The sequence below is a fragment of the Chiloscyllium plagiosum genome, chromosome 19 (assembly GCF_004010195.1).
Source record: "Chiloscyllium plagiosum isolate BGI_BamShark_2017 chromosome 19, ASM401019v2, whole genome shotgun sequence".
NCBI lineage: Eukaryota > Metazoa > Chordata > Chondrichthyes > Orectolobiformes > Hemiscylliidae > Chiloscyllium > Chiloscyllium plagiosum.
Genome location: NC_057728.1, coordinates 27,725,336 through 27,740,404, shown reverse-complemented (window position 1 = coordinate 27,740,404; position 15,069 = coordinate 27,725,336). Strand labels below are relative to the sequence as shown.

Here is a 15,069-nt window from a genome sequence, read left to right as displayed (position 1 = left end):
GAGTCAAAGTTAAAAGGAATAGTAGCACTCTGAATTAATGAAGTGTTACCCAGAAGAAAAGTTTCTAAAACTTGGAAATGTTTGTACTGGTCCTCCAGGTTGAGATATGGAAGGCAAAATAGACCCGTCGATATCATTCACAACTTTTACTGATTTTTCTTTCCGATAGAAGAGATGGTATTGATTTAAGGACACCAGGGCTAGCTCCTGTACTCTTCTTTAAAATAATTTCATGGGATCTTTTACCTCCATCCAAAGAATGGCATTTCTGGCTGTGTAATTCCCACTCAATGCTGTATTGGAGATTTAGACTTGATTTTTGGACGCATGTACTGGAGTGGGACTAGATACCACAAGTTTCAGACTTATGAGTGACACCACTACTAACTGCTGTTTCCCACAATTGAACTGATGGGCATAATCTCAGGATAATGAGTTGTGGTGAGTCAAAATGTCTTCATTCAAAGGGCTGGAAATGTTAGAACATTTCTAACCCAGTACACTGTGGAATCTCAGTTGTTGAATATATTGGAGGCTGAGATCAATAGATTTTTGGACTTCAAGGGATGCAAGGATTGGGCAGAAAATAGAGTTGAGGCTGACAGTCAGTTTATGGATTTATAGAAAAGACTCAAGGGGTCTATGTTTCATCCACTTGAAATAGAATGAATTGCGACAAGCTGCATTGTGGAAGTACAACACATTTTTGGGAACATTTTTAATGTGAATTTTCATTTGATTTTACAGTCAAAGTTCAGAATTAGCTAATGATTGTAATAATCAAAAAGTGTTAAGTTTTATTGTAACAGTCTCCAATAATGAATTCATAAATGCAAGTGAATTGTTTTGGGAACATGTGCACTTATTAAAGCCTTGATTTAACAGATTGCAGTGTAGAAGTCAATGAAACTGGCAATAGTGCTGCCACTCAGTCCCTGACTGCATGACAGCCTTGGTTCAAATATAGACCAAAAAGCTGGCAAAATTGAAGTTAATAGAAATCAGGGAAATATTCTTTTTATCATACCTGGCACAAAGGAAGATGGATTTGGCTGTTAGAGGCCAAACTAAGTCTAAGGACATTGCCCCAAGGAATTCCTGTAGCAATGTCTTCAGAGCTGAAAATGTGTTGCTGGAAAAGCGCAGCAGGTCAGGCAGCATCCAAGGAACAGGAGAATCGACGTTTCGGGCATAAGCCCTTCTTCTGAAGAAGGGCTTATGCCCGAAACGTCGATTTTCCTGTTCCTTGGATGCTGCCTGACCTGCTGCGCTTTTCCAGCAACACATTTTCAGCTCTGATCTCCAGCATCTGCAGCCCTCACTTTCTCGCAATGTCTTCAGTCCAATCGTCTTCAGTGCTTCATTAATTACTTTCCTTCCCTCATCAGGTCAGAACTGAGGATATCACTGATGGTTGCAAAATGTTCAATACTATTTGCGGCTCCTCAGATACTGAAGTAAGACCTAGGCAACCTTCGGGCTCAGCTGGTAAGTGGCAAGTAAAACTTGTGCCAAGTACCAGCTAATGATTGACACATATACAGGAGAATCTAACCACCTCTGCTTGATACTCAGTGCCATTATTGTAGAATCTCCCTTATCAACATCCTTAGTGTCACTATTCACCAGCTCTATAAATACTGTGCTAATGCCAAGTGAGAAGAAGGAATTGGCTGGCCTCATCTTAACCCTTTCTGTTCAGTCACAACAAATATTTTTACTTGACTTTTAGCATTCAGCTACCATGTTTAAATTAAAATGTAATTCACTCGAAGGTGACACAGCTCGTTACCACAGCTAATTAGAGAGTGAGAGGAGGGGAATGGGGTAGAGAGAGAGAGAGACAGACAGACAGACAGTGAGAGACAGAGAGAGAAAGAGAGACAGATAGTATTTTGGTTCTCTTGTTATGAATCCATGTATTTCTCTCTGCTGTGCTGTTTGGATGTAGTTGTTGAAATATAGTTAAGTGTGTATTCCAGAGTCTATCTCCCTTGTCTTCCTGAGCTGGCTAAGTGGCAGGTGAGTCTTTTTATCTCCCAATAAGTGCAGTTATCATGCAGATGTGAATGAAACAGGAGACACAAATTTAAAGTGGAATCAGTTTACCTGCTTCTGTTTTAGAGGAGACAAATGAGCTTATTCCTCATCAGTATCACGCTACTTGCCCCAATCTCTAGTCAGGTGAGCATTGCTGCCATTTTAGGTACATGCTTCTTCCTTTGCAAGGCTATTTTAATCCAAGAAAGGTCGCAGTTATAACAATCAGATGATTTGATTAGTTCGTATTCATATCCATCATCATTGTAACAATTGTGGGTTCAACAGCAGGTCGGAGGTTGGATATTCCGTGTTACATAACTCATCTCAATGCTCCCTAAAGCCTGTCCATCATTTACAAGGCAGAAGTCAGGAGTGTTAAGGAATATTCTCCACTTACCTGAATGAATGCAGCTCCAACAACTCTCAAAAATCTCAGACCATCCAGACCAAAGCAGCCCTTTGACTGGCACCCTACCCACCAAGTTAAACATTCACGTCCTCCACCATTAATACACAGTAACAGCAGTGTGTACTATATACAAGAGTAACTGCAGTTTATCAATATTGTTACACCAGTTCCTTCCAAACCCATGTCCTCTATCATCTACAAAGAGCAAAAATCAAAGATCTGGGAATGGGCCACAACCTACAAGTTCCCCACCAAGCCACACACAATCCTAATTTGGGATTGTACCCCAATCCTTCATATCACTACTGCAAAATCCTGGAATTCCCCTTTGAGTTTACCTGCATCTCTTGGACTGCAGCAGTTCAAGAAGGTGGCTTACCAACACCTCCTCAAAGGTAATTTGGGATCAACAACAATTATGGTGGACTTTCCGGGAATACCCTCATCCCATTAAAGAATAAAAGATTTGCCAACTATGCTCTTCTCCTGAATTTGTTTTCTAAAGTTCCTGTAAAGGCTTTATTACATTACAGACTCTATATAAATACAAGTTGTGATTGTTTTCATTTCCAATGAGCAGGGGTTTATAAAGGCAGTTGAACTGATTCTATCTGTTTCAGACTGTAAACAGTCACAAATAACCTTAATTCATTAATTACATCCATACGGACTGGGAACCACAACTGTGCTTTAACCGAACAAGAAGTAATATAAGCCAAAAATATTTACATTCAGTCTCAAACAGATGAATCTGCATTCCTAGAAGGCCAACAGACTTGTAGAAAGTGTATGTAGCAGAACTTCTCTTCTTTGCACACAGTTTAAGTATCTGCAAGCAATAGATTACAAGATTAAATAAATTCTTTGAATGGAGTCATGCGTAATGACATATCACAAAGGCCTTAACATTCAAAAGCAGTTGCCATCCCACATACTGTAATAAAGAATTAGAAGGACTTACATTGAATGAGTTGCCAAACATAGGTGAACAAGAGCAACAGCCAGTGTAGAAAACAGGGCTCAGCTCTCCAGGAGGTGTGTATCACACACTGACTGTGATGGAATTCACAGCCTAGCCTGAAGCAGACTGACAAGCATGCATTAGCAATTGCTCCGTAGTTGCACTGTCAGTGAGCTTCCATGTTATATTGGGCAAGGTAGAGGAGTTCACTTGCCAATTTACATGAGATCATCTTGATGACTCAGTCACTCAATGTTCGCAGCTATATACAGCTGCGGTGTGGCCTTCAATCATGAGCCTGTGCTGAAATCTCACACACTGTCATTGCTACTATTTGAGGTCAGGATTCCAAGATCTCTAAAAACTTGTTTCATGATATCACTAGTGTGCTCTATCAGGAGGCAAGATTTCGATTCCACTTACTGTGAGGAAGATGCAAAACAGCAACTGGAGGAGCTTCTGGCTTGGAGTAGACAGAAACTTGGAATATAATGTGGAAAAATGTGAGGTTATCCACTTTAGTACAAAGAACAGATATGCACTGTATTTCTTAAATGGTAAGAGAGTGGCAAGTGTAAATGTACAAAGAGACCGAGGTGTCCTTGTTGAAAAGTCACTGAAACTAATATGTAGGTGCAGTAAGCTGTAAGGAACACTAACGGAATGTTAGCCTTTATTGCAAGAGGATTTGATACCAGGAGGAGAGAAATCTTGCTTCAATTTTCTAACGGCTTGGTTAGACTGCATCTAGAGTTTTGGTCTCCTTTCCTCAGGAAGGATATTACTGCCATAGAGAGAGTGCAGCAAAAGTTCATCACATTTCTTCCTGGGATAGAAGGACTGTCCTATGAAGAGAGATTGTGCAAACTGGATCCGTATTCTCAGAGTTTTGAATAACGAAGGGTGATCTCATTGAGACTTATTAAATACTTAAATGGATAGACAAGGTAGATGCAGATGAGACATTTCCTCTAGTGGGGGATTCTAGAACCAGGAGACAACTAACAATAAAGGGGATATCATTAAATCCAAGATAAAAGGGACTTTTATTTATTGAGAGGGTTGTAAATCTTTGGAATTCTCTACCCCAGAGAGCCATGGAATCTCAGTCTTTGGAGTTGTTTAAATTAGAGATGGAGAGATTTCTGAACCACTGGTACACAGGGTTTTGAAATTGGGTGGATAAAAAGCATTGCAGAGTTGGATCAGCTTTGAATGTATTAAATCAAGAGTAGGTGTGACAAGTTGAATGGCCTACACCTGTTCCTATGTTTCTATCTTAGTTCAGCATCTGTACAAGGTTTCTTAATATACAAGATGAGCAATGATTATTGGAAACCGCTCTCGTTCCCGGACAGTCAGCCTCTGACCCATTTTGAGATCTATGTTGGAGATTAGAAATGTGCTGTAAATGATTCCCAGTGCTACTACTTGATTCAGTAATGCTTAGCAGGTTATCTAATGGTGCTAGTGACATTGATATCAGTTTGGAAAAAGCCTGAGATATTAAAGTATGATTTTTTTTTCATTTTTGATGCCATTCCAAGATGGAAGCTCAAATGTAAAGTACACCTATTTGGACAAAGAACATTGGTTTACACAGAAATGTGTCAAACTCCAAAAGAAGGACTGAGTCTAATGATGCCATTTCATAACAATCCCTTTAGGTTTTAACCAATGTTTAACACACACTGTCAAACTGTATTGAATAGCTGGAGTATTTTCATGCATGCAACATTTGTTTATTCAGGCCTGTAGTTATTAACATTCATTGCCATACACTAAAGGAGAAATTCTTACCACAACAAGGTCATTAAACAGAAAAACTTCTCGCTGATGTGCTGCCTGCTTCTGTGCTTTGTTGATATCCATGATCTCAAAGAGTCGACTGCAGCAAACCAACCGCCGGTGGGGAACAGAAAGAGCCTAAGAAAACCACCAATGAGTTAGTGCCTGGAAGCTGGGAAGAGGATTCTCACACATCACTTTAGGAATCAGTAACTGAGTAGCTCTTTCTCAGGTAATCAGTCAATAGGCTGGAGTTTTACTGGCACATTATACGTTGTGAACCCATGCAGGTGGTAAGTGAACCATGGTAATGTTTTACCCAACCACAGACAATTAATATGCTGTCAGAATCTCTATATCATCTAAAGTGGCTGCCCACCTCTCTAAGCTGCTGTAGCCTAGCAGCCTCAGCAGGACTGTGAATACAGACGGTTGTCTGTTCTGAATAGCAACTACTGGCGGTTTATGGTTGGTCTCGTTCTGACACCAATTAAGTCTTAACAAGAAGAGGGTCTTGTTTTCATCACAATGTAGGTTACAAGTTAGATTAGTGAGATAAACATTTTATGAGGGTGCCCATTTAAAACAGATATGAGCAACTTTTTCTCTCTCAGAGGCTTGAATCTTTGAAATTCCCTTCCTCAAAAAACAGTGGATGCAGGACTTGAAATAATTTTAAGTCAGAGGTAGAGAGATACTTGATTACCAAGGGGATGAAAGGTTATTGGCAGGAATGTGGAATTGAGGGAAAATCTGATTAGCCATGATCGTGTTGAATGGCACAGCAGGCTTGAAGGGCCAAGTGACCTGATTTTGTCCCTTAGTTGGCTGTATGTAACACTGGGGACTTAGGATCTAAGTCTTCATTCCACAAGATCCTCCGCTTCACTCCAAGAGATTTTAAAGGTTATCCCTATTTAAACCAGGATGATATCATTAGATTAGGTGGAGCTGCATTCAGTTTCAAACATTAATCCTTGCAGAACCATTACCTTCTAAAACAAGCTTCATTACTTATAATCTCCTCATAGCTTCAGACTGACTGTTAACTTGCAATATACTACATTATGTTTTAGACAAGAACCTCTTCTCATTAAGATTCTCATGATGGCAGTAAGTCACACCAACCATAAGTTGGTAGTGGATGGTATCCCACATCAAATACACCTACTTTCTCTGTATAGAGGTGGCTGCTTGGGAAGGAGAGGGTGCCTCATAGCAAGGTACCTTCAAAGGGCCATCAGAGAATGACTTGTGCCAGGGTCAAACAGACAGGTTCTAGAGATAAGAGATGAAGCTTCCAGTGTCATTTTCAGGCCCACAGGAGTGGTCACTGCCCCTGATGGGTTCTGCCATGTGCCATGGAATCTCATTAAACTCTCTGTAACCATGGGGAGCCACTGGGAGGCAGACTTTGATGAATCCAGGGGACTTTTCACTGGATAAGGGGTGTGGTGGACGACCATCAATAGTTTAATTACGTACCTAATTATGTGCCTTTGCCATCTCACATTTGGTAATATTACATGGTGATGGAAGGGCTTCCTTTCTGAAATCTTTGACCATCATTTTCCCATCCATCTCATTCCACAGTCCATCTCAAAAGGGCTGGTAAAATTTTATTAAGCATGCCTGGTCATAATGTTCCTTTTTCAACATTTTTTATGCGAAATATTGAAGCTTTAGCTAATTATTGAAGCCATAAATTTCTGTTAAAAAAATGAAACTGTCTGAAGATATCCTTGTAAATAGCTCGTTCCAGCATTGAAAGAATCTCAAATTAAAAAGTATTAAATGTTGCCTCAATTTCTCCCTAATTCCCAGTCCATATCAGAAAATTGTGGTTTGCAGATCCTTTCAAGATTATCACTATGTGAAGTTGATTTCCATTAACTTGACATTTCAAGCAGAATTTTGATTCAAAATGGAATTCTCAAAGACCAAATTACTTCCAGTACACACCTGTAAATTTAGCACAAATCCCCAATTACTTACCTTGTATTGAGTTCCAGTGGATACAACTCAATAACCTTTTAACAGACCAAACTAATCTCATTCCCAATGCACAAGTTTGAGGAAATGGGATTGAATAAAAGCAATTTCGGCTTTCAAAGTTGAAGGGAATTCAGCTGGTAGAAAATAACTTCCATTTACTTTTCACTGTATTGAGTTCCATTGAATCAAATCACTTCTCATGTTCTACATTATATAGGATTTCAGTAGGATAAATTAGCTGACATAAACTTTTATGTCTCAAGCTGTGCAAAATAAACAATATTCATTAAACAACTGGTCATACTTCAGCATCAGTGATGAGCTATTGAACAACTGGTGCTCGCCTCAGCTCAGTTGTTGCGCTCCTGTCACTTAGACGGAAGGCTGTGGTTTTATGATCTATATCATAGATAAGCCCAAAATCAGATACTTTAGTGCAAACGAGAGACCTGCATTGTTGAAGGTTCTAACTTTTAATGAGAATTTTACAAAGACAAGATTTTTATATTTTAAACTGACTGATTCATTTATGGTAAAAGGGAGGGATGAAGGTTGTGTGATTTGTTTTGAATTCTGCTGACCAGCCTGGTGGCTCGGTGTTAAAGATTAAGATTAGATTCCTTGCAGTGTGGAAACAGGTCCTTCGGCCCAACCAGTCCACACCAACCCTCTGAAGAGTAACCCACCAGACCCATTTCCTTCTGACTAATACACCTAACACTATGGGCAATTTAGCACGGCCAGTGCACCTGACCGGCACATGTTTGGACTGTGGGAGGAAACCAGAGCACCCGGAGGAAACCCACACAGACACGGGGAGAATGTGCAAACTCCATACAGTCAGTCGCCTGAGGCTGGAGTCGAACCTGGGAACCTGGTGCTGTGAGGCAGCAGTGCTAACCACTGAGCCACCGTGCCGCCCCACGGTGTACGAGGATGTTTACATGGAAGAATGTGCAAAATATTCACATCCATAAACAATGGCCAGAAAAGCTGTGCCAATGGCGGGTAAACTTCATTTCCAAGATCCACTGTGATATTAAGAATGCTAGTCTTTGTAAATAGTTATACTTTAATTTGTTGATTTAATTCCAAGCTACAATGAAGTAGGGGGTTGCAAGAATGGCTAATTAGCATTTCCACATGGCTAAACGAACCATACGATTCATATTCCCGAGAAGACAGGCTTTCAGGTGTGGGAGTCCATAGGAAGGCATTATAAAATGTAGATTTTCCTAAATCTCACTGAATATTTCAGACAGAGTGAATTGGCAAGAATCAGAGGGCAGAGTTGGAGACAGCAGAAGGATTGAGGTAGCAAGTTCACCATACAAACTTGAAGTGGAAACCCATGCTTGGATTGAAAAGACCAAGCTCTTAAATGTAGCTGGAAGGATCACATAGCTTTAGCTAAATGGAGGAATTTCAAATTCACCTATTATAGTAGATGTCAATTCTTGGAGTGGTAGTTATTTGGAAGAGAAATGAATAAAGGACCTAAGAATAGCTTTGGATTAGTTCCTGGATAACAAATTGTCCATTTAAGAGTAAAGCTTAACCGAGAGGTAACAATTTGGACATTGACAAAAATTAAGTAGGCTATCTTTTCTGTAGTTTAGAGAATAGGTTGTTGACTTAAATAGTGTATACTCTATGTTAATTTAGCTGGGGTGATACAGTAAAAGTCTTAAACCTTGAAATATTGTTTATGATCCATTTATTTATTCATTGGAAGTTCAAATTAAAACTTTTCAATCTCTACAGGGATTATACAGACATGTTTGCTTTCTCAAGGTTAGGTAAAATATCATATGGCATTATTCCAGTGTTCCAACCAATATTTATCCTACTAGTAGAAACATCAAAACAAGCTCATCATGGGAAAGTGGAAGGTTCTGAAAAGCAAGTTCTTCCAAATCTTAATCCAAATATAATTCAGATTTAATTACAAATTAATTTATTTGACTTCAAATGTAAATATTACTTATACAACCTACTTTCTGCAATATTCTATATGTTATTTAGTACAAAATTCAATGCTCGTGCATTTTTCCATATTAGATTGGTGACAACACTAAACACATAGCAACTTTACCATAAATATTTCTGTTTGCCAACACAACAAACACTCTATAATTCTACCAGAAAATAATTCTACAACACACTTACAATGTTTTGTCAATTTGGTAACATGTACAAGGGCAAGTGTTTTTATTTTCCATTATTTTATTTCTGCCTGTAAATAAGATACACTGAAGTTCATAAAAGTTGAAAGACTGCTTTATTGGCCACAAAGCAAGTAGAATGTGTTGGATATCTTAAATGGGTCATAAAATGTTTTGAATAGTTGATACTTTAGATTTTTAACCTGGATTGCATTGGTCTGAAGCAAATCCCACAGGCTGGATTTGATTCATGAGCATTAAAAGAGTAATGATCTCAACTGTTTTGTATTGCGTTAGAATAAGAAGCTTGTAAATCCAGTGGCAGGTTGGGGTAGTCGAAACTACTAAATGAAATTGTTTTCAGGTTTATGGAATCTCAATACTTATTTCTTTCAGATCACAAATATCTTGACTACTAAAAGAAAACTCCATTCTGTATTTTAAATCTTCCACAAAAACATGTGCTGCCAATTTTGATAAATCTCTTTTGGTTTCCAATTAATGAACATTTTAGGGAAAAATGTGGTGAGGTTTTGAGATAGGCAAAGAGCCCTACCACATGTAAATACAGTAAGAATTACAATTACAATCTTGTACCACAACACACAGTTTGTGGATCATGACAATTTCGTATCCTCTCGTGTCAGGATCACACACTTTGGACCAGGTGAGTACAAATCACAATGTCATCTACTCTAACTTACATAAAACATTTAACTGATACAAATATAATGATTGAATACCAAAACATCCTTACAGCCCTCTTGGGTGATAATAACAATGTTCAATTAATCAATCAGTTTAAAACTGGGAACCCATGCCTAGAATTTAGGTGGAAATTATTTTGAATTAAGCTGTTAGGATATTTTATGACATATCTCCAGGACAGGTGAGACTTGAACCTATACCTTCTGGCCCAGGGAATATAGATTGATATTTAGAATCTTTATGATCATTCAGGTAATCATAAAAATGATATGAGATGTAGCTGAGCAAGATAAAGACTCTGGAGAAAATGCAGGAGCAAGTAGGCAATTTTGTTCTAGGATCAGGAGTTTTAATTATGTGGCGAAACTAGAAAACTGATATTGTTTGCATTAAAGCAGAGAATGTTAATGGATGATTGAATATAAGGAGAAATTTTATATGTGTGTGTGAGTGAGAGAGAGAGAGAGAGACAATGTCATTCTGAATCATGGGAAAGCTTTCAATCCTCACAAAATCGAAGCCCACTCTGCCTACTTCTCTTTTCTAAGAGAAAGGAAATATATTCAGCTTCCTTGAAATACACATTCTCAACAAACATTATTTCCCCCACCTAGCCCATACCTAAAGCAACAGTGACTGGCAAACTGGAACATTTTGTAAATACTTCCAGATCTGAGCTGGAAAGTGTCAGAAACATAGAGCAGAATTTTTCCCTTCCTGCTAAGGTATGAGTGATGGCGAAAAAGACAGTAAAACATGGTGAGAATGAAAAATCCAAATTCTCAATGTTGAGAAATAATTTCCTCATGCTCCCCTCAGGCTTTAAATGGTGATTTCAAAATCTCATTGCTGAGACGTGACCCCATTGTTTCCAACTATTTGCATCTTTTAAAATTCCAAATCACCTTTAGTATGTGCCACTTCCCATTCTCCTCTTCTCCATCAAGAACCTAGATGGCATGTTCCTGGGCCCCTATCTCCTCAACCCTTCATTTCAGGTAGATCATCCGAGTGCAGTGGAGACATCAGTCAGTTGTGGTCAGTTGCAACTGTCCCAGCAAGTCAATATGGAGGATCTGCCATAGTGAGTCCTGAGGCTTATGGCTAAGGAACTTATTAGAGGGCCATCCATGGAGTTCTGCAGAAAGTAGGCAGCTCATGTCTTGGGATAGATTTCATTCTATTGAGTAACTGTAATGGGGGAAATTAGAAAGAGTAGGGAACAACCTCATAGAATCATCGTCCCCCCGCCCCCTACAGTATGGAAAGAGATCATTTAGCCCATTGAATCTGCTCTGACTCTTTAACAGCACCCCATCCAGACACAGCCCCAGCCCCCTAACCTATCCGTGTGACTGCACATTTCATCTAGCCTCCACACTAATAGACACTGGGGCAATTTAACATGGCTAATCCACCTAACCTGCACATATTTGCACTTCATAGTGAATGGGAGGGGACTGGGACCTCTGGAAAGGGGTTGGTACAAGTTACGGTAGCTCTGGCCTCTACAAGACAAGGTGCTAGGCCAACAAGAGCATGGGAATTTCCAATGTCATATTCTCTGGGTACATTAATGATTATACAAAGGGGTTCAACTGAAATGGGGGTGGTAAAAGGTTTATTGGAACTACAAGGGAAGCAACAGAAAGGAGAACATGAAGAGTCTGAGGGAATCTGTGTTTCATATGCAGAGCCTGCAAATCACTCATGGAAACACAAAGTTGGAACCTTGCCATTTTGGATCAAAACTCAACTGCACAATAAATGGCTGCCATTATGTACAAAGTGGATGAGTAACATTGTGTTCTTTCTTTGAAGATTGAATAAATATCTTGGAATTGAGATCCTGCTCAGGTCATTTGCATTAAATGTGTCACCACTAATTCAGTAATGCTCCCTATTTAGCTTCAAGTTGCACTTCATCAGGAGGGCATTCATCGTCCAAAAACATGAAATAAATATTATGGCCTCAAGCAATCATGAGCATTATATTGCCTCCTTGTTAAATGAGTTAAGCAGGCATGATAAAACAACTGAAGGTCCCATTTACCAGTCACATCCACAGCTGGCAGTGGAAGAAAATGTTTCACAAGTACCAGGTTCTTGAATTGAAATGGAACAAGAGGTCATGGATATTGAGTGAGAGGAGATATGTTCAAAACTGAGATGAAGAGAAACTACTTCTGTCAGAGGGTTATGAATCTGTGGAACTCACAGCCCCAGAGTGCAATTGGGGCAGAATCAATCAACAGATTCAAGAAAGAAACAGATATGTTTCTGATGAAAAGCCGGATACAGGGCTATGGGGAGCAGGCAGGAAAGTGGAGTTGAGACTAGGATAAGATCAGCCATATCATGTTAAATGGTGGAGTGAGACTCAAAGGACTGATTGCCTACTCCTGCTCCTAATTCCTATGTTCCTATGTATAGGAGCAAAGATATGGCCTGTGAAGTTGAAGGAAGCCTTCTCTTTTGGGGATGGTGGGGAGACATTATCATGTTTCCATACTGGGAGTGCAGGCAGTATGATAGTGGCACCCTGACAGAACATTGCTCCCAATGTAGCTTTGACGATGTGAAGTATAATGTAATAAAATTACATTCCTTAGAGCTCCTTCTGGAAGTATGGCAATGACTTCCTGCGGAAGAGTACATTCCTCATTGTGTGAGGGTACACATTTTTTTCCCAAAGGCAAAATCTATTGGATGTGTTCCTTCAGCTCTCACCCAGACCACTAGAAGAATTGACACAGAGAGGTCAGACATTTCACCTTGAGGGTTAAAGGGAAAACTCTCATCCAGCTGCAAAGCAGGGGATTTGAGAAAAGCCAGTAACCAAATCATTGTTATTATAAATGATGCATGACAACAAGTTGATTGTTAAGGGCATGAAAAGGAAAAATAAAATCTGGAAGAACTAAACTTGCAGCTTACTACTATTATTCCTCTCAAGTTATAACAGAGTCACAAGTAGTCAATAAAATTCAGTGAACTTACTGCTTTCATCCCCACGATTGATTTTTCTACCTTGGTAACATATGTCACATGATCTTCATTGGACTTCAATTCTTTCTGTTGAATTCGCTCATAAATACCAACAACCATCTCACGAGGAATGTCCACTCCATCATCCACACCTCATTAGTGAATGGAAAAGAATGAGAAGACAAGAATATTATGTAAATTCAAGGAAGTTGGATTCAATTTTAAGATAAATTATCCACTTTGCAGTCTGTATATTTAAACATGTTGATAGTTGAAAATAAATGTTGGACATGCATAGACATGAAAAATAGTTTTCTTTTACTGATCTTGCTGGAAGGATCCTCATTCTCAGGTATTCAGGCAGTGATTCAAAGTACAGGTTTTTTTTACAGTTAAATATAGTATTGTACTTTCTAGTCACTTCTTCTGCTTGAGGTAAGAGTGGAGGGAGAGGGCTGAGGTCAGGTAATTATGATTCTAAACAACAAATGGTAATGATCCAATTCCTGTTGATTGGTTAGGGCATTTTCCAATGGCATTTTCACTTTAATTTTGAGCACTCACTCAAGTGGAACGAATCCCAAGTTAAAATTAATTCCATTTCATAAAAATCCAATTAAAATTGCACTGTTGCAATTGTGTTATATCCAAAGCTGTCAGCCAGAATTCTCACGTGGGTGGTTTTATTGCTGTGTTGTCCTTCTGCTCATTAATGTCAAATGATCTTTAACTTGCTGTAACTTGCTTCCAGACTCATCATTAGCCTGGAGAGCAGTTTGGAAACAAGAATACCACCTTTCATTAGCTGGTCATCATCAAAAAAGGTGGAGCCACATTCTGGTGTAACATTTAAATTTCAGCGGCTAGTTAGAGGGGATTAGCATTTTCAACAGGATGGCTGTAAGAGCAAGGGCCTCAAAATACCAACAGGTAATAGGATCCTCAGATTTCCCAATAAATCAGGTCCTCCTGTGCAAATATTTTAACTTTTTAAAATAACTTGTGAACTCATTTTCAGTCCTCCACAATTGGTGACACTGTTATCAGCTGACATCTCTTCTGGAATTTCAGGAGGTTCTTCCCTACAACACCACAATTTTACCCAGAACCCTCTCTGCTTGTCTCTTTAAAACTTATCACTTTGGCAAAACTTTTGGTCATCTAACCTTTTTAGCTCACCAAGTGATTCAGGGACAAAATTTGTTTCATATCCGAGAAAAATTTCAGGGTGAGTTACCATCTCAAAGACATTAATAAATGAGGTTGTTGTTGACAGCATGAAAGCATAGGTACAGATAACAAGTAAAAGCCCTGTGAGAGAGAGAGATTGATACGGGCCACTTGGAATACTCACAACAGTTAAGTTCACCTTGCTACACACCAAAGATTCTCAGGCAATGCAGAAAGAACTGAAATGACCAAGGTTAAGTCAAGGCTCTAGTGTTAACCCAGACTATTGACAATTTGTACAGCTTCACTCGTTTCATTACCTATTACATATCTTCTGATTAAGATGCCAATGTTTCAACCCGTAAAGCAACTTCTTCATGTAAAAGCACAAGGACATAAGAAGAAAGAGCAAGAGTGAGCCATTCAGCTCTATAATCTGTCATTCAATACCATTATGGCTAATCTTCCATATCAATTCCACCTTCCTGCCTAATCCCATATCCTTTAATTTTCCGAGTATCTAAAACTATGTCAAGAACATGTTCAATGATTGAATATACACAGTCTCCTGGAATAGAGAACTCCAAATCTTCACTACACTTTGAGCAACAAAATGTCTCCTCATCACAGTCCTCAGGCTAGCTCCTTATTCCAAGAACATAACCTGATGTACTAGATTCCTGATGAAGGGCTCACGCTCGAAAAGTAATTCTCTTCCTCCATGGAAGCTGCCTGACCTGCTGTGCTTTTCCAGCACCACAGTCTCGACTCTGTTCTCCAGCATCTGCAGTCCTCACTTTCTCCTAGGTGATTTTAAACTTAGTGCGAAGCCTCTTCCAAGG

General features: G+C 39.2%; 1 protein-coding gene across 1 annotated transcript in view; it reads right to left on the bottom strand.

Moving 5' to 3' along the window:
* LOC122559430 (IQ motif and SEC7 domain-containing protein 3-like) overlaps positions 1-15,069 on the bottom strand; it is a 386,113-nt gene that overhangs the window by 66,208 nt on the left and 304,836 nt on the right. Inside the window, exons 8-10 of the mRNA XM_043708878.1 lie at positions 13,070-13,209; positions 5,214-5,339; positions 3,182-3,281 (exon numbers count right to left, since the gene is read on the bottom strand). Of these exons, the coding sequence (XP_043564813.1) occupies positions 3,182-3,281; positions 5,214-5,339; positions 13,070-13,209 (366 nt within the window). The remainder of the gene's footprint in view (positions 1-3,181; positions 3,282-5,213; positions 5,340-13,069; positions 13,210-15,069) is intronic.